Consider the following 20,273-nt stretch of genomic DNA (forward strand, 5'->3'; position numbering starts at 1 on the left):
GCCACACATCGGACAGCCTAGTTTTGTATATAAGGTTCGACTTTGACAATCATGACACTATTAGATGTTGATGCTTAGTACGAGTGTTTGCTTGATCCAGTTCGCATAATGAAAAGCTTCCATAGCCATTAGATGTCAATGGTAGATGTCAATATATCCAATTGTGGTATTTTGATGTTTTGTAACATCCTAGTGAAACTCTTATCTCTATATCTTTCACCGACATATCCTATACACCATATTTCTTTTCAAAAAGCACAACATGAAGAAGATGCGAGAAGACTACTTTCATGCTGAGGTATGATAGCGTACCCTTATTCTATGAGTATATGCAGAATTAAGACTTATGTAACATTTAAGTGGATTCTCACAATTATGTGTAGGATCACTTTTTGTTTTGAGCAAAGTAATAGCAGTGAATTGGTGCATGCAAAATTATAAACCATATAGAGCAGTATGTGAGCCTATCGTTTTACACCTACTTGGCTCTGCCTATGTATGATTATCTCGCTTTTTATGTCACATAGAGAGTCCACAATGAATAATGTGATTGTTTATGTGTATTACTGTATCTCTCACTGTGTAGGTATGTGTGTAGCCTACGTAAGTTACTGATAGACACTTCCATATAGAATTTCAAGAGAACAAATGTTTAATCAAGGGAATAAATGAAGTTAGTATATCTAACTGACGTACTATTTAATGTCTGGTTGAATGTATAGTGTAAATAGATCCTGTTTTTAATGTCTGTTTAAATTGTAAATAAATGTATGTTTTGTGTATATTGTGTTGCCCTGCAGAAGTCCCAGGTGGACGAAACTCGCTGGCTATTATTCGCCTGGTGTGATTTAAAAAATAACTGACAAAGAAAGAATGTTTGGAAGGAGAAACGATTCCTACATCTGTTCATTGGGAAAACATTGTCCAATTGTTTCTATATGTGTACAATGGTCTAAACATTTCTGCTACATATACAATATATTTGCAAGCTGAATGCTAAACCACCTTTGTGGATGTTTGTTTTGGGAATTGATTCCTTTATAGAGGTGTAGGAGGGTTGCATCTCTGGTTTGTTGCACTGCTATAAAATCCTTTTTCACTTTTACTACTCAGTGCTGACAAGTGCCGGACTTGTGTGCCTTGACCCTTCTACTTGTTTGATAAACAGTAATAAAAATCTGACTTTCAAATAGTAGAAATAGTTCAGTTCAAAGCAAATTGCAGATGCAGCACCATTCACACAAAGTACCTTGTATGCGTCTCGCACACAAAAAAAAGGGTTGCAGGGAATGTGATGCGTCGGTTCCTTACACTCAGAGAAGGTGATGCGTTGGTGCCTTGCTCGGGGGGAGGTGAAGCGTCGGTTCCTTACTACTGCATAGGGGAGGTGATGCGTCGGTTCCTTACTGGAGAGGAGGTGAGGTATCTGTTTCTTACTGCTTGGGGAGGTGATACGTCGGTCTCTTACTGTGCCCCCCAATGATGTGACAGATTTGGCGCCTCGATGCAATGCGACGATCCATGATGATGCATGGGTTCTTACAGCCGCACAGCAGGGATTGCGTCAGAATCGGTGCGGTGATATCAGACTTCGGAGATCGGTGCCCTTGATGCGGCATGTAGTGATTTATAGAGCTGCGGGCAGGCACTGCGACGGTATATTCCGCGATGCGTCGGAAACAGACGCGGATGCATCACACTTCTTGTTGTTGCATTGCTTTTCCAGTTTCCAACAGCCAGGACAACCTCCAGAGGCCCAGAACAGCTACAGGCACCTCTTGGCAGGTCAGTACTCACAGCAAGGAAGTTCAGGGGAGCTGGGGTTGAATTCTTTGTGTCCCTGAGACTTCAGAACAAGAGTCACACGCTTTTTCAAGCCCTTGGAGAGCTTCCTCAAGCAGAGGACACATCAAACAGTAAAGTCCTTTTTCCCTTTCCTTGGCAGAAAGTACCCACTGTAGGCCAAACCCAGACAGCAAGCAGTACAGGGGCAGTATTCCTCCTCAGTTTCTCCAGCTCTTCTCCTTGCAAAGGTTCCTCTTGATTTCCCAGAAATGATCTAATTTATATGATCTTTTTATACAGTAAATCTCTTTGTTCTCTCCTGGCCCAGGGCTCTGAGCTCAGTCCAAACCAGTTCTGGGGGGCACTTTGCAAGTGCACAACAACCTCCATTTTCAGAGTGAGCCCTGGCTCCAGACACACTACAGGGGGCGGAGCCATCATTGTGGAAGGCAGGAACAACCCCATTCAGGTACAGGTGCTACTCCTCCCACTACTCCAAAGGCAGACCAGGCCTGGTCAGCCTAGCACTGACTCATCCAGACTCTCTGGAGCCACTGCACATCTCCAGCCCCTGTCACTCCAAAGCCAGACAGTTAATACACATCCTATCCTAAGAAAGAAAATACCTACTTTCTAAAAGTGGTATTTTCAAACACAGAATGTAAAAATCACCCACACCAAAAGATGCATTTTAACATTCTGAGTTCAGGCATACCAAACATTATTTTCCTACATTGTTCCCAGGGGTAGTAAGGCTTATAAGATGTTATAACCAAACTCCCCAGTCTATCCTATGGGAAAAGATAGGGTTGCAATAGTGAAAATGAAATTGACAGTATTTCACTATCTGGACATGCTTCACAGATCAGGGCATGTCTTACCTTTCACATACACTACACCCTGCCCACAGGGGTACCATGGGCCTACCTTAGGGGTGGCTAACATGAAAGAAAAGGGAAGGTTAGGGCCTGGCAAGTGGGTGCACTTGCCAGGTTGAGATGGCAGTACCAGACTGAACACAGGCTCTGCAATGGCAGGCCTGAGTTACATTACTAGGGACTGACTAGTAAGTCAAATATGCCAATTATGGAATCACCAATACATAACAATAATTTACAGGGAGAGCATGCGCACGTTAGCACTGATCAGCAGTGGTAAAGTGCCCTGAGTCATAAAACCAACAAAAACAGGTCAGAAACAGAATGCCAAAAAGTAAAAAGTCTAGGGATAAACCTGCTGAAACAGCCAGGTCTAACAGCTCTGTAGACTACATTGTACTCAAAATGCTAAAAAAAAAATAACTTCCAATATGTCTGCTGTTTGTAAAAAAGGCTGCTTTATTTTGAAGCAAGCTGAGGTCACACATATCACATCCTTTGACAAAATCTAAATTGCCCTAGCATTATCCTAATAAAAAACACACTTACCCCAGACCTCCTCCTCTGTTACAATCCCACTCCTAAGGCTCTAATGTCCCTTCCTCTCAGTCTTAACTTCCACAACATCCACAACATGCCCATTCATAAACAGAGGTGACTTGACATTTTGGCAGGGAGGGTGGAAGGCTTACCACACAATTACATATATGAACTCACTTACTTAGACACATGCATTCACAAATGCATATACACACACCCATTCACTACACTCACCTACAAGTTCATATAATTATACATACACACATGCATGCACCAAACATTCAAAAACCTTAAACTTACCTGACTTTCAGCTCCAGTAGAGGAAAGTGTATGCGGTTCCTGTAGGGTTGGGACTGCTGCCTTCCCTCATTGGCTGACACCAGGTCAGCCAATGATGGAAAGTAGCCATTTCTCACTCGTCACAGAGTGGAATGGGATGAGACTGCTGATCCCGCCGTACAGCTTGATGAGCTGTCACTGATTGACACTTAGCCCAGGGCACTTAATGGCTTAAAAATGAAGAGCCCAAGTCTGAGTCAATCAGTGACGCTCCCTCTCATCATTAGAGGGAGGGTCTCGAGGCACTTTTGTCAGGTGAGGAGGTCACGCCCCCAGGGATGTGAAATTCTCAGCCTGGCAAAGTTGAGTTCAGGCCGCCAGCAGGACCCTGCACAGTTAGAGCAAGTCTAGCTCCTGGCTGCTGGAAGAGATTTTATTATAAATTCAATAAGACAATAGTTAAACTCAAATGAGCTATGTTAACATGCAATTTATATTGAACTGACACGACATATAAAATGTGCAAAATGTAGTATGTACGTATAGTTAGTACTAGGCCATCGAAATGACTAAAGCAAGCTTCGTTTTACAACCGGCCTAACCAAATTTGCTAAGGCGTGCAGAATGTTATACGCTGACCTTACCGTGACAATACTTTATTAAAAGGTTCATATAAAATTGTAGAATGTTTCTGATTAATAATAAGGTTTTTAAAGGGTTTACTAGAAACTCTTTGTCATTAGATGAATTGAAAACTAATTTCACACAAAAAACAATGCATGAACAGAAATGTTGACTCTTTTAACATATTTTTCTCATTTTATAATGAAACGATGTGATGCTAAATAATATTTCCTTGCATCTGATGTTTCTATTTCACATAGCCCATTGTTTAGATAACATACAATGAACTTTAATAAAAGGTTAGAAATGTAGTCATGCTCATGGGAAACCAATGTCTGGAAATCAAAAGATCTCATACGCAAACACAATTTTAGTAGTCTATTGTACAATACATGGGAAAGGAAGATGGAGTCTGTTCACAGAACAATAATGGAACAATAACAAAAGCTGATTTGACAAAAAGAGAAGAAGATGAAACTTTGATTGCAACATTCTTTTTGGCTGTGTTTATGTTAGTGCGTGTTCCTAGAGTAGGTTGACACACTTACCCCATTCGCTTCCCATTTTTTTCCTTACACTATTAACTATTCCACTCTGAAGGTGAATGCTAATGGCCAAAAGCTGAAGGCTAAATGTTGATTTGCCACCCTTTTCCGAACCTATTGTTGATTGCAGTTTGCTACTGCATGATCATTTTTGCCTTATTGCGTGAGACTTTACTGAGGTTCATAGACCTCTTTTTATGGGAAGTTCTAATGATATTGATTGATTGAATTCGAGCTTCATATCTCACTCTTTCTTCTCAAACTTGAACTCCTTTGGATTCCGACTAAGACCATTGTTGGTCCCATTCTAAGAATAGGGACGTTTTCCTGTAAGAAATGTGCTTGATGCATTGTTATTATGATTTAATCTAACCCTATTCATATTATCAATTCTGTTAGTTGACTGATATGTTTGACAAACTGAATAAAAAGAGAATTTACTAAACCCTTAATGAAAATAAAACCATTACAAACGAGTTAAAAATATCTTTATTGAGAGGTGAAGGGTGTAGACTATTCATCTGTGTGGACAGGCCACGTCTGATCATTATCCTCTTTTTTAATTGTTGCCCAATACTACATTAATTGCCTTATATGCTATCTCTGTATTTCTTAAATTGTGCTTTTCTCATTCCACTTACTTGCTTCAATTACCATTGCATATATTTACATATTACCCACCCAACCTACTTTGAACAAGCCTTGTTGTATGTGCCAGGGTAGAAGGTGGGCTTTTCATTGCTCAGAGGACTTTTATGAATCCAATCATGTTCAATTTGTTTAACTGTGTCTGCTTTAATCATGCTTCACTTTTGATACCACTTTCACAATTATCCACAGTAGCATTAATATGTGCTATAGTCGATTATTTACAATATTATAAGGAATGCAGTACTGTTAGTTAGTGGCAGATTCACTTTTTGTTGACATTCTCTCACTTGGAGAGAGAGCGCTTGAGTGGTTTCGATCCTTCCTTACTGATCGAACTTTTAAGGTGTCCACTCCCCCTTTTGTTTCTGCTCCCCGTCCGATCTCACAGGGTGTCCCGCAGGGTTCGGCCCTAAGCCCTACCTTATTTAATTTATATGTTCAGCCGTTGGCAGAGGTAGCCCATAGCTTTGGTCTCTCCATGGTGTCATACGCCGATGACACGCAGTTGGCGGTGGCACTTAATGGGGAGTCCAACATGGATGCTGCTACTTTTCAGTCCGCGCTAAAAGCTGTGGCGGGCTGGATGGGGAACAATCGACTCCAGCTTAATGCCTCTAAAACCGAGGTCATTATTTTTGGTAGGGAAAGTGAGCTCTGGGGTGATCAGTGGTGGCCACCTGAACTGGGCCCTGTTCCTACCCCGGTGGCCGAAGTCAGGAATTTGGGGGTGTGGTTGGATGATAAGCTTTCATTCACCACCCACACTAAGCGAGTTGCCGGCACTTGCTTCGGTGCCTTGCGGTGTCTCCGACCTGTTTTTAAGTTCTTTGATGCTGATACGAGACAGATTATTGTTCAAGCTACGGTCTTGGCTAGATTAGATTATGCCAGCTCGCTGCTTCTGGGCGTTAACCAAGCAGAATTGGTGCGCCTGCAGAGGGTGCAAAATGCGGCCGCTAGGATGCTGGTCGGCCTCCTGAAGTTTGTTTCTGCTCGTCGCACGATTCAGGATCTTCACTGGCTGCCTGTTGGGGAAAGAATCAAATTTAAGGCTCTTTGTCTAACTTTTAAAATCCTGAAGCTAGGTTCTCCCCCTATTCTTTCACAAACAATTTGCCACTATGTGCCTTCTAGAGCCCTTCGCTCCTTAGGGACTAATCTTGCTGTAGTGCCACGTTTTAAAAGAGCAAGGATGGGCGGACGCTCTTTTTCTGTGATGGCGGCAGTTCTCTGGAACTCTCTGCCTGCCCCTATTCGTTCCATCCCTGATCTGCTTTCTTTTAGAAAGACCTTGAAGACCTTCCTATTTACCACTGTTTAGTTTCTCCTTTTGGTTTTAATTTCCTGTGTTGTGTTTTTACCATTCCTTAAGCGCCGGGACGCCTCTTGGCTGCGGCATCTGTGCGCTTTATAAAATAAAATAACATAACATAACATAACATAACATAACTTCCTTTACTGCATTGAACCGGCTGAAAGCTGCATGTGGAGATCTACCAAATTCCTAACATACATACATTTAGTCATTCGTAAGTTTTAGAATATTTTTTTTCGCTTCATAGGACATTATAGCAAAGCTCCTCCCCTCATTCCTATCTGCTACTACATTTATTCATGTTATTTCTGTCAACTCAAATGATTAAATTCCTTTATCTGCATGACACCTTCCTAATCTTCTCCACATATCCTATCTCGTCTTTTTCTACTTTACTATTTTTCATGTCTGATGCCTCTCACCCACCAAAGTTGCCTCTTAGTGCAACTGCTCATGCAGATTTTTGTATCCATCAAACCCAGTTTGCTGGGTAACTCTTCAAGTCAATTAAAAACAAAAAACAATAGCTCTCTTTCTTCTAAAATGAAAGGAAGTATGAGGGCAATGTGTTTCCTGTGCACTTTTGTGCCTGAGATGGCGAGGACACAGTTGTCTGATTGCTATGGAAAAGAGGCATACAAGGGTTTTCATTGGACAAGAGATTTATAGGGGCAATCTTCTTTCATGAGCATCTCATGTTGATTGTTCCTCTCCCCTGTACTCTTTGTGTGTTGCCTCTATGATCTGCAGCTGTGTACAGCAATGACGCTTTCTTAGAATCTGTGCAGGGGCTTTACATGGAATGAGTACAGGTGTCGCGAGTATTTGCCCAAAACAACTTAAAGCTAGAGCAGTTATTATTTCTAGCTGTATCAGAGGACGAGTGGAAGCAACTTGTGTTCCTAAAAACACATCCTAAATGCCATCTCTTTAAACTGCAGGGTGGTCTTCTTTCAAAGGTGAGTTTGTGTTGGTGCACTCAGACTGGTGAATACCTACCTTGTAATATGGAGTGGCATCCACAATCAGACTGCAGGGGGCAAAGACATCCCCATTCAGCAGAGAGCACCAGTGTTTAGCATACTGCTCTGAAAGAGAAGAATATATTGGTGTCAGATTCACTGAGAAAACTATGGGTGCTAATGAGCTCTACAAAATGTTTCTAATAATAGACAAACACATCATACTAAAACATTCATTTGATATGGCTTATGTATTAAATTAATTGCAACAGTGTGAGGAATATGCTTTCTCATCCTGTACTTTTTGGGCTTTTTCTGAACCTTGTTGTTGCTGATATTTGGATTCTAAGCCTTAAGACACTGCTATTTAGTGCCACAGTGTGAGTGCTGACTCTACAATGACACTGTTAAAACTGTTTTAATTAGTATTTAAGTTTCCTCTAATACCCTGGTACATGGTGCATAAATTGCACCAGTGGTGTGAAAGTTAAATGTCATACATGGGCTACAGTGTGTATTCACACCACCCACATATATGACAAAAATATATGGCTGCTCGATGGCGTTCTCCTACAAGGAAAAAACTTTCTCACTCAGCACTCAAATATGGCGATGAAATTGCGTTTGTGAAGGTTCATCAAGTAAACTCGCATCAAATCAAATTATTCGTCCAATAAAGAATGTATTCATCAATTCAAAATTCTCATTATCCATATGGTACTTCTCATTAATGGGTATCCATTGTATTTACACGTTCAGCATGTGAGCAGAGTGCCAGGTATGCTACCTGGCACACTGTTCACATGATGAACGTGGACTGGAGGGCGCACCTCTGGCAATGGTATGACTCACGGATGGCATAGCTCAGCAGCACCAGCAGTAGTACAAAAAGTCTTTTGTGACTCTGAGATTTCAGAGAACAGGAGGCAAGCCAGCAAGCACTTGGACAAACTTGGGTTCAAGGATGTAGAGAACAGGTCCATTCCTTCTCACTCACAGGCAAGAAGCAGCAGGTAGTAAGTCAACACAGCAGAGCAGGTAGAAAATTGACAATCCCACCTACAGCAGAGCAATTAGCAGGCCAACACAGCAATGCAATTAGCAAAGTGGCAGTCCCGCTTACAGCACAGCAGCTCTTCTTCCAAGCAGAATATCCTTGGTTTTGATTTGGTGGTGTTAGGGGTCTAGTATTTATACCCAAATCTGCCTTTGAAGTGGGGGAGACTTCATAGAGGCCTTTGAAGTTCACAGAATCTTTCCCTTTCCTTTCCTTGCTCCAGACTCACTAGAGGGGGGTACGCAGGTCTTTGTGTGAGGACAGGCACAGCCCAATTCATTTGCAGGTGTCCGCTCCTCCTTCCCAATCTACCTCAGGAAGGCCCAGCAGCCTGATGATGGGTCATCAGGATGCAAATGTCACACCCCAGCTCCCTTTGTGTGACTGTCTAGATGGAATGTACAAAGCCCAGCTGTCACCCAACCCAGACGCATATTCAGAGAAAGGCAGAGGCAAAGAATGGTTAAAGTAAGAAAATGCCAACTTTCTAAAAGTGGCATTTTTATACTTACAATTTAAAATCCAACTTCACCATAAGCTGTGATTTTAAATTGTGAGTCAAGAGACACCAAACTCAAAATGTCTATCTTTTCCCAATTGAACATTACACTTAAAAGATGTTTGAAGGCATTCCCAATGTTAACCTATGGGAGACATAAGCCTTGTAGTAGTGAAAAGTGGTTTTAGCAGTTTTTTTACTACCAGAACATGTAAAACTCAAATGTACATGTCCTACCATTTAAATATACTGCACCCTCCCCATAAGGCTGCCTGGGGCCTACCTTAAGGGTGACATACATGTAAAAAAAGGGATTATTTGGGCCTGACAAGTAGGTTAACTTACCAGGTCAGTTTAAAAATGCACACATAGGGTTTGCAATGGCAGGTCTGAGCCAAGTTTAAGGGCTACTGAAGTGGGTGGCACAATCAGTGCTACAGGCCCACTAACATCATTTAATGTATAGGCCCTAGGCACATATAGTGCACTTTACTAGGGACTTACAAGGAAATAAAATATGCCAAGTTTGTATAAGCCAATGTTACCATATCTAGAGTACAGAGCATATGCACATCAGCACTGGTTAGCAGTGGTAAAGTGCCCGGAATCCATAAGCCAGCCAAAGTGAAGTCATTAAAACAGGAGGTCAAGAGGCCAAAAGTCAAGGGAAACCACACAAATGATACCAGGTCTAACAGTCTCACAGATATGTAATGTGACAGGTATGCTGTCCTCATTGCAGCTTTTCAGCACCAGGGTCGATTACAGAAGGGCAGGTCCAGAAGTCATGGCACCACATTTTCCGCATGTGCAGCCTTTGTGTTAAGTGATGCTTCTCACAGCAGGTAGCATTGGGGCTGACTCTAAGCAATTACGTGTGAGATTGCTGCACCTGGTTGTCATCGTCATTCCTAAAGCAGTAATCAGTCAAAAGAGCAGGCATGGCCTAGAAACGTCCTCTCTTGGAGTAACACAATCTGCATTCTCCCTCTCGCCCAACCATCCAACATATGGAAGTGTTCTGGAAGACCGAATCAAGAACTACTAGGAATGTAGGCAATACACTTCCACTGTCTAGGAAGCTGTCCTCATTCTCCTTCTTGTGCCATGCTAAATTTCAACGTTGGTCACACTAGCTTCAGGATAGAGTCCTGCTAACATACAGGTATCACATGCTCAATGGTTCACAAACATCACTTGACAAGAACACTGGATATCAGTGCAATGGTCTTCCCATAACAATGAACTTTACATGATAGGGGCCAGTAGAACACGCTCTCACTGATATAAAGAAAAAAGGTATAGTCACATCATAATCATAAAGCATGATATGCTACCAACCCCACCTTACATGATGCACCAAAACATGAACAGTAATCCACTGTAATCCACTGTATTCTACGAGGGTATGCTTGGTATGCCTCTCCAGGTCATAGGACAAGTCCTGGATATCACATTTTCAGGGACAGGACTGTTCCTAAATTAGAGTGATGGCATGGCTAAAATAATAGACAAGTTACTAGATTCACATGCAATCAATCACTCAGGGCAAGGGGTCATGCTTCTTTACCAAGCAGGGGACATTCCCTCACAACTTCTCACCCCTACCATTTACACAATCACTGCTTTTTACTATACAAGGATGTGAAAGATAGCTGTGTGCGCCTTCTTGTTGGAAATGATAGAGAATGACACTTTGTTACCATCTAAATATGGTGTGCACAGTGGCAACATCATTGCCAATGAGTATTGACTGAGGCATGAATATTGTTTCATACAGAACCTCTTTTGTGTTGAGGGGTTTTGCTACATGAAGTTTTAGCAGGTTTTTTCTCTTACGGATGTTATTTTTTCACAATATTTCGAAAAGTTATGTCCTATGTTTTGACACATTTCTCGAGTGTACAGCAGGAGGTTGTTTGTTTGCACCCCAGGGTTAATCCCTTAATTTAAATGTGTGCTACCTTAATAACCTGCTGAGAATGATCCATTCTTTGCTGCTAAATGTTGCCAGAGTCAGGCAATTGTATGGGTAAACAGGGTTAAAATACTCAGGGGCACAGGTATTAAGAAGTCACACATGGCAGCACAGCAAGTCACCTTGCTGCGCTAGGCTCCATGACAGGAAAAGGGCAGGAATGTGCTGTATTTAACATACTACTGCACATCCCTGGCTTTTCCCAGTGCTTGCGCACAATGTGCTGTCTAGCGCCAATGCAGACACTCTTGCACCATGGTTCAGGCAGGATTACTTATCGTCGGAGGACTGGTAGTGGAGGCGGAAAACCCCGGTGCATCTTGTGACTATGTGACGGCAAGAGCACAGTCCCGGGTTCAGAAAAATGTTTGTGAACTCGTGAATTGGTTCCCTCACAGAATTTATGGAGAGTACCAAGAGTAAGAGATCTTACCTACAAGACAAAATAACAAAGATAAAAAACACCCGATTAGAGTAAGGATTGAAAAGTGGGGACCAACACCCTTTTGAAAGCCAGCGCCATCCATGTGGAGGCTTACTATTGGCAGAAACATGTTGGTAATTGCAGTGGGGCTATAGGGATCGTCGCTTTCCCTTTATACCCCGATATTTATATTCTAACCCTCCCAGGGGTCTACAGATAGAATAAAAATTAGGAATGTTGACCCCTAGGTTGTTTTAACATTTTAGTACTGCACAGTTTTGGTCCCGTAATAGAAGGGAACAGACCTCCCTTCTTTCCTGCTTTTTTGTTGTGTCACATTATTTTACGTGTTGTATGTGCACTATCACAATTTCTTTCTCTTTCTCTACCCTCACCACTAATCTTCGTCTAAAAAAAGATTGCGCTCCATCCAGTGTGTTGGTCTGCACCTGGATGTATGATACGGTGCAATGATGAAGCATGACACTGCAAAGTGTGTGAGGGCAGTATTAAGATATGTGTTGTCTTCCCTTGTTCTGTCTTAGGTATAAGTATATATTTTATTGACTGTCTCTTTATGGATTTATATAGGACCCATAGTCTTAGTCCGTGAGAGCGCATTCTGTAGCACTTCCCCGTTGAGTGAGTTTACGGGATTACTTATGTGCAGGAAGAGACACCTTCCTGCACAAAAACAATCCCCTAAGGCATTTTCCTCTTTCTATGTGTGCTGCAGAGTTAAAATAAAGATATTTCTCCTCGTTACGCCACCCCTGGGGATGTGTAGCAGTTTTGGTGCATTCTCAGGTTTAATACTTATGGTAAATCTGGAAATACATCAAAATCTATGGTTTTTGGGTGAGAACATCCCCCTTGCCTGGTGCAAAAGTGACGCAACCCTTTGATAGATATGTCCCTCAACATTGGCAAGTTGAACGTTGAGGCTTGCATTACGCACAAAGCAGCTTACGTAAATCACATGATCACATTTTTTTTGTATTCTGTTTGACTTTGCTTACCTTTATTAGAGCTTGTACTACAAGGGTCAATAAATGTATCTGTTGAATCTGGACAGCTAGCCTGAGTCTTCCAGGAGTTGGCAAAGGCAGAGGCTGAGTCCTCCACGACTCCAGAGGCAGTAAGCAAGTCATCCGCCTGTTGATTATTGAAGTTTCCACAAAGACCTTTGAAGATAAATAGAAAACATTGCCTTACACTTACCAAAGAATGATAAAGCAATTAGCTCTGCAGAAAGACTATTAGAAAGATATATTATATGACAACCTCCGGATCAAATTTCTTCTACTCCTCCCAATACCTGCTCTACTGCGGTACTACGCATCTAAGAGAGTTATGAAATGAGAAATAGGCCTTAAGCAAAACATGTCATCTATACCACTTGGTGACATGGGGTCTAATGTGATTTATTGGCAAGATATGGACGCCTAGAGATGGAAAATATGATTGTAAGTCATAACTCTTTGCCTTTTGTGTGTTACCATGCCACTCTTAGGATACCTTAATTTAAATAGAAATTGTTATTGTAAATGTTATTATTAAAAATTATAATTACAGTAAATGGGATTATATAAATTGATAGTTATAATAGTAAATATGATTATATTAGGTACACCAAGTAAAATGTATAAATGTTTATTTAATTTGTTTCTCCAGAGGTGGTGGTGAATGACCGTTCAGCATCATGAAGAAGACTGAAACAAGCATATCCTGTCCCCCTGATCCCCAGTGTATAATTAATTTATGGTTAAATGTCCAACATGGAGGTACGACAAGCTTGCAGGACTACTCATCATGGAAAACTTTGTTCGAGGCTGCTCAAGTAAGGAATCACATTCCACTGTTGGACGTTGCGAGAAATGTGGAAATCAACACAGTTCCCCAAATATTTTACTATGAAGAGAGATCTACAAAATATTAAGTGAAAAGCTGAAGCAAGTGACAGTGATGATGCTGGAATGAGTGAGTACATGAGTTAAAGCTTAAACAGAAGAATATCATTAGTCAACCATCTATGCTGAAGAATGTATATATTGTGGAAAGATAAAATGCTACAAAGGAACATCAGAGCATGGGAAATTAATCAAGGCCATAGAGCTTAGGGTTGACAAAAGTATTCGAGTGTGTAAAACCATTCATTTTCATTCAAAGATCTTAGCAGTTTGTAGTAGGGACATAGTGGCTGCAGAATCTCATTATCATGCATCTAGTTATAGGAACTATACAAGGGTTAAAGCAAAGGTGGAAGATCATGCATCTAGCCTTCAAACTGATGCAAAACCAATGACTACAAAAATATGAGAGGTGAAACATATGATGAACTATTTCAATACTGTTGCCCTTTTACTCACCTCCCTTTTTAATGCAATGTTTGAAGCAGGGCACTTCCCTAAACCCTGAAAAGTAGCCTCAATACTGCCACTGCTAAAGAAGCCCAGTTTGGACCCCAAAATCCTAACAATTTTCAACCAATCTCACACCTACCGCTTCCAGCAAAACTGGCCGAAAAAACAATGAATGTGCAACTCAGTGCCTTTCTACACGAAACGCAAGCTCTGGACCACACTCAATTTGGTTTCAAAGTAGGACAAAGTACTGAGTCTGCTCATAAAATCCACCGAAGAGATTAGAGAAGCCCTGGGTCGGGGAGGCAAGGCCGCTCTAATTATGCTGGATCAAGCCGGGGCCTTTGATACGGTCCATCATGATTTGTTGATGGATCGGTTGTGGGCATGCGGGGTCCAAGATAAAGCTTGGAAGCTTCTGAAATTCTTCCTAACCGACAGATCACAAATTGTGTCATTGGGCAAATTCTACTCCAAACCTTTTTCCCTGGCCTGTGGAGTTCCTCAGGGGTAATCTCCAAGCCCCACACTTTTTAATGTGTATGTATCATCTTTGGCCTCCCTGATCAGCTCCTTTGGCTTCTGTCTTACCACGTATGCCGATGACATACAGATTGACGTGTCTCTGCTGCCAGGACAGGAATTGGGACTAGGTAAACGATTCCATGACTGTATGGAGGTGGTCAGGAGGGGGATGTCACAGAATTGTCTGAAGCTCATCTCGGGCAAAACCGAGGTCATCCTATTTGGAAATGATGCCAACGTCTGGATCCCAAATTGGTGGCCAGATACACTGGGCACTCTTCCTACACCCACCAGGAAAATAAAAAAGATAGGAGTCATAGTTGATGATCAGCTCAACTTTGGTGACCAAGTTAATGCAGTGGCATCTACCACCTCTTACGTTCTCCAAACGATCAAGAAAATACTGCCCTTTTTTGCCGGTCGACAGTCAACGGACAGTTGTTACAGCACTTGTCATGGCTGGACTAATGTAACAGTCTTTACCTGCATATTCAGGAATGTTTCCTGAACAAACTTCAACTGTTTCAAAACGTGGCAGCAAGACTGCTTACCGGCACATCTCAATTTGCATTAATTTCCATGGAAATCAAAAAACTGCACCACCCACTAAAAAAGCTACGTGGGGATGGAGAAACTTTATTGCCTGCGCTGCAAAGGCCTGAATGACCTTCCATTCAATTTGAGAAATGCCACTGACCTCCTGGCATTTAGGAAAGGATTAAAAACCTGGCTCTTTGACATGTAAACTTGTCACCAATGCTCAGTGCTCATAGGACAGTAGCTAGTGTCAGGACACCTTTGGGTAACAGCTGCACTTCAGGAGTGTCTATAACTTAGTATAATAATACATTAAAACTGTGAATATTCCTAACAAAGAGGTAATGCATGTGACGATTCTCACTGAAAGGCATGAAACCCTCATGACATGTAGAGGAATACAGGGACTAGATGAATCAATCAAGAAGCATATTAGAAGAAAATTGTACTCTGACTTCGGTGATACCCTCTACATATTCCCAGACAACCAATGAAAATATTGGCCCAACATGATAGTGTCATGCTACACGACGTTGTAAGAGGAAAGCAGAGTTGGAAAAGATAATTATCAGTGTTAAAGGTTAAGGGAACAGCCATGAATAAGATCACTGATCAAACATCATCTCACATAAGAACAATGATTAAAACAATCTTGACATCAACTCCATGGCCATATCACCCATCAGACGTTGATAAGCTCAGATGACATCAATGTGTTTATTATGTGTTTGGGATTTTATAGCAAAATCATGGCAAAATTGATTTTAAAATGTGACACTAAAGTACGCATGGAAGTCCTTGACATTGGGAAAATAGATTCAACTCTAGGTGAAAATGTTTGTCGATCTATGAGAGGTCTCAGTATGGTTACCGGATGTGACATAGTAAGCGCATTTGCGGGAAAAAGAAAAGTAAGTGCATTCAAAATACTGTCTGCCAACAGACATACAGAGGAGACTTTTTCACAGCTCAGAGATGAATGGGATCTCTCTGAAGAAGAACTGGACAAATTGGAGCAATTCCCATGCTTGCTGTATGCATCAAAATCTTTGGTTCATCACGAGAATGCCTTGGGATGTCACCTATTCTGCACAAAGAAGGGTGAAATGGACATTCATCTACTTCTACCTTGCAGAGACTTTGTTCAGAAACATATTGAACAAGTGAATTATCAAGCTGCTATAAGCATGAGGTGTCTTCTGTATGATCCACATACACCTATTCCAATTGGAAGTTGGAAAAACATAAGGGAGCAGAGCAACTGGTAGTGGATTGGATGGAGAAGCAGCCAGTACCGCAGGCTGTGTTAGTTCTACTACTTGGAACTGCATTAGGAACTGCAAACTGCCAACATTTGTCGGCTGTCTAAATGACCTCAAGTGCACTGACGTGCAAACTTCCCGCATGTGTAAACCAAACAGACAGACACAGAGAATGATGACACCTGTTCAGAAGAAGATGATGACGTATGTGAATGAGACAATTGTGTTATTCTTCACTCACAACATACATTGCCTTTGTAAGATGTAATAACTAGTATTATGTGAAACTAAGAGGTACAAAAGAATGGAGAAACTCCTCAAAGCTGTAGTCATTAAGAATGAGGATTTAGAGGCATGTGAGTGACGAAATAACATTTGCATTATGGGGTATACGAATCTACCAATACTGGGCATCTGGGCCGATTTGTGGAAACACTTCTTTCAGATCTTTTTGGTTGTGAGTCCTTTACTACAACATTTGTAGTTGAATGTGCACATCGCATTCTGGAACCACAACCAAATCTGGGGTGCCCATCAAGACAAATTATTGTCCTGTTATTGAACTTCAGAGACAGGGATACTGCCCTACGAATGGTACAGGAGGCACGCAGAAAGTATGCCGGGCTGAAGGTGTCCCTACGAAAGATGTGGTTATGGTAGGGAATGTTGTATGGGAATGTTGTATCAGGCACGGTTAAAGGTGGACGTGGATGGCCGGTCTTGAATCTTCGATTTCCCCCCTGATGCCCAGATGTTCTGCCAGAAGTATTCTAAAATGGGGAAACAGCATGGTACAACATCACTGCAACTGTCACAGAATATACCAGACTCTGGTGATAGTGGCAACCTCTTTTCTGCCAGCTACGTTGCATTGTGGACGCTTTTAGAAATCAGTGGGCCGTCTAGGATGCGTTTTACACAACACTTCTTCTGCATTACCATGGATCTGTGCCAGTGACACATTAGAGTGCCGCTAGGGACAAATCTGATGCACATATGCAGGCACATGTGCCAAGAAACTGGGGAAGCGGCGGAGTGTTGCCACCCTGAGTGTGGATGCACCTGCTTAATTCAATTCAAATTTACAGTACAATGTTTCCTTATTTGCTTGTATATTCAAATATGGTTATAAGGAGTGGAGTTTTCCCCCTGAAGTTAGAATGGGGGATGGGTGGTGGGAGGAGGGGTACTGGGTTCATGAGAAAAAGTAAGTAGTATGGTGTTGATATAGTTGCCATTCACAGTGTAGCAATAATGATCCGGGTGCTAGCAAGTTGGACACGCAAGACAAAGATCATGGTTAAAAGGGGATGGCAGAAGCCAATGTGGTAATGATGTCCTGGAATGTTAGTGGCAGTAATAATACCCGTAAATGTAAACAAGTGACCAATTACATGCAACGACATCTGGTGGTCATTGCCTTTTTACAAGAGACCCATCTGGCAACAAATGTCTAGACGCCACTGGCCTCAAGCAGGGGGGGCACATAAATATTTTGCAGGGTATAGTTCCTAGGCGGGGAGCTGTGACCTGACCTGACCTGGTCAGAGCCGGTTGCTCCACCCGCCGCGTGGCCCATCCTTGGTGTGCCCGGTCTCCGCTTCCGCCGCCGCTGAACGTTGTGCCTCTGCTGTGCCCCTGATCTCGCCTTAAACCGTATTGTAACTGCCCTGTTGTGCCCCTGATCTCGTTTTGCCCGTTTTTGCATGTTGTGCCAGTAATTTGTCTGTTTTGACCGTATTGTATCTGCCCCTGTTGTGCCCCTGATCTCGTTTTGCCCGCATTGTATGTTGTGCCAGTAATTTGTATTTTGTTGTGTTCTCGCCAACTGTTGTGCCCCTCCACCCCGCTCCCTGCCGCTGCTCCCCCGCGGCCCCACCCCGCTCCCTCCAGCATCACCGTTCCGCCCCCCTCCCCACTCACCACCCCGCTCCCGCCTCCCAGCTGCTTCTCCCTCGCTCCCCCCCACTCTCCATTTATGGCAGAGTCCGCGCTACACGCAGCATTCACGCGCAGCGGGCGCGCCAAATGTGCGCCGAAGGCGCGCCAAAGGCAAGCCCATCTGCACCCGTCCGCGCCTGGCCCGCGCCCAGCACCTGGACCCCTGGCCCCCACCATCGCCAGACCTCTCGACGGACCTACAACGCCGCCACCCTCAACACACTCAACACCGTGCTACCCCGAATCGCACCCACGGACCCTTCATCTGCCAAGCCTGCAAATTCACCTGCCTCCGGACCTGCACCTCACCCGCCAAGCCGAACACCAACAGCAACTACCTCAAATGCATCCTGCTCAACACCCGCTCCGTCCACAGACACGCCGTCGAACTCTGGAACCTGCTCGACACAACATCACCAGACGTCGCCTTCCTCACGGAAACCTGGATGAACGCCTCCTCTGCTCCCGACATCGCCGTCGCCATCCCGGAGGGATACAAGATCACCCGGAAGGACCACGTCAACCAGACTGGAGGAGGCATCACCATCGTACACAAGAAAACCATCCGCATCACGACCAGCTCCGACGACACCTTCACCGCCGCCGAACATCTCCACTTCCAGATACACACCGACCCCAGGACCACACTCAGAGGCACCCTCATCTACAGATCGCCGGGACCTCGCACACGATTCAGCGAAAACATCACAGACTTCATCAGCCCGCATGCCCTCTCCTCCGCTGACTACATCCTCCTAGGGGACCTCAACTTCCACCTGGAGAACATCAAGGACAGCAACACCACCACCCTGCTGGACAACCTCGCAAACCTCGGCCTCAAACAACTGGTGAACACCCCCACCCACTACGCCGGACACACGCTCAACCCAGTCTTCTCTTCCAGCAAGCATATCTCCTTCAGTCACTCCACCGGACTTCACTGGACTGACCATAGCTGCGTCCATTTCAGCTTCAAAAGAACCGCGACCCACCACCGCCCACAACAGATCCCTCACAGGAACTGGAACAAGATCACCGCCGACCAGCTCACCACCTCCCTCAGCCAGAACCCGCCCGCCAGTACCACGGACCCCAGCGAAGCAGCCATCAACCTCACGCAATGGATCACCAACTGCGCAAACGATCTCGCACCACTGAAGACCCCCCCAGCAGACACCGCAGCAAGAAAGCCCCCTGGTTCACCGATGAACTCAATAACTCCAAGAAGAACTCCCGCACCCACGAGAAAGCCTGGCGCAACGACCAGACCATAGACAACTGGACCGCCCTCAAGCACGCCACCCGCAAACACCACCAGCTGATCCACACCACCAAGAAGACAGCATTCAAAGAACGACTCGACAACAACGCCCACAACAGCAAGGAACTCTTCAGCATCGTCAAAGAGCTCTCCAACCCCAGCGCCGGAAACAACAACATCACTCCCTCGCAAGACCTCTGCGACTCACTCGCCTCATTCTTCCACCGCAAGATCGCCGAAATACACAACAGCTTCGGCGCTCCAACCATGTACCCCACCACCATACCATTGCCCCCCATGACCACCCTCAGCGCCTGGACCCCGGTCAGCACCGAAGACACCACCCGCACGATGAACAGCATCCACTCCGGATCGCCAACCGACCCCTGCCCCCACCACGTCTTCAACAGGGCCGACTCCATCATCACACCCCAACTCAGAGACATCATCAACGCCTCCTTCAAAACCACCACCTTCCCGGAAAGCTGGAAGCACGCCGAGCTCAGCGCCCTTCTGAAGAAACCGACAGCGGACCCCACTGACCTCAAGAACTACCGCCCCATTTCGCTCTTCCCCTTTCCTGCCAAAGTCATCGAGAAGACCGTCAACAGACAGCTTGCCGCCTTCCTTGAGACGAACGGATCCCTTGACCACTCGCTGACCGGCTTCCGAGCCAACCACATCACCGAGATCGCCCTCATCGCAGCCACTGACGACATCAGATCCCTGCTCGACAGCGGAGAAACAGCGACCCTCATCCTCCTGGACCTCTCCGCGGCATTCGACACAGTCTGCCACCGCACCCTAGTGCAGCGCCTCGGCAACACCGGTATCCAAGAGAAGGCTC

The 20,273-nt window shown here is 44.1% G+C and overlaps 2 protein-coding genes across 9 annotated transcripts in view; one reads left to right on the forward strand and one right to left on the reverse strand.

Annotated features, from left to right (window-relative positions):
* The window catches only part of LOC144823886 (uncharacterized), a 1,846,314-nt gene that overhangs the window by 487,758 nt on the left and 1,338,283 nt on the right, over positions 1–20,273 (forward strand). For all 8 annotated transcript variants that reach the window (XM_078682777.1, XM_078682776.1, XM_078682774.1 and 5 more), the window contains one exon: positions 13,212–13,517. The gene's annotated coding sequence lies outside the window, so the exon portion shown is untranslated. The remainder of the gene's footprint in view (positions 1–13,211; positions 13,518–20,273) is intronic.
* LOC144823884 (mucin-5B-like) overlaps positions 1–20,273 on the reverse strand; it is a 946,734-nt gene that overhangs the window by 391,873 nt on the left and 534,588 nt on the right. The window contains exons 13-14 of the mRNA XM_078682773.1: positions 12,557–12,721; positions 7,617–7,705 (exon numbers count right to left, since the gene is read on the reverse strand). Coding sequence (XP_078538899.1) covers positions 7,617–7,705; positions 12,557–12,721 — 254 coding nt within the window. The remainder of the gene's footprint in view (positions 1–7,616; positions 7,706–12,556; positions 12,722–20,273) is intronic.

Source organism: Lissotriton helveticus, chromosome 3_1 (genome assembly GCF_964261635.1).
Source record: "Lissotriton helveticus chromosome 3_1, aLisHel1.1, whole genome shotgun sequence".
Lineage (NCBI taxonomy): Eukaryota > Metazoa > Chordata > Amphibia > Caudata > Salamandridae > Lissotriton > Lissotriton helveticus.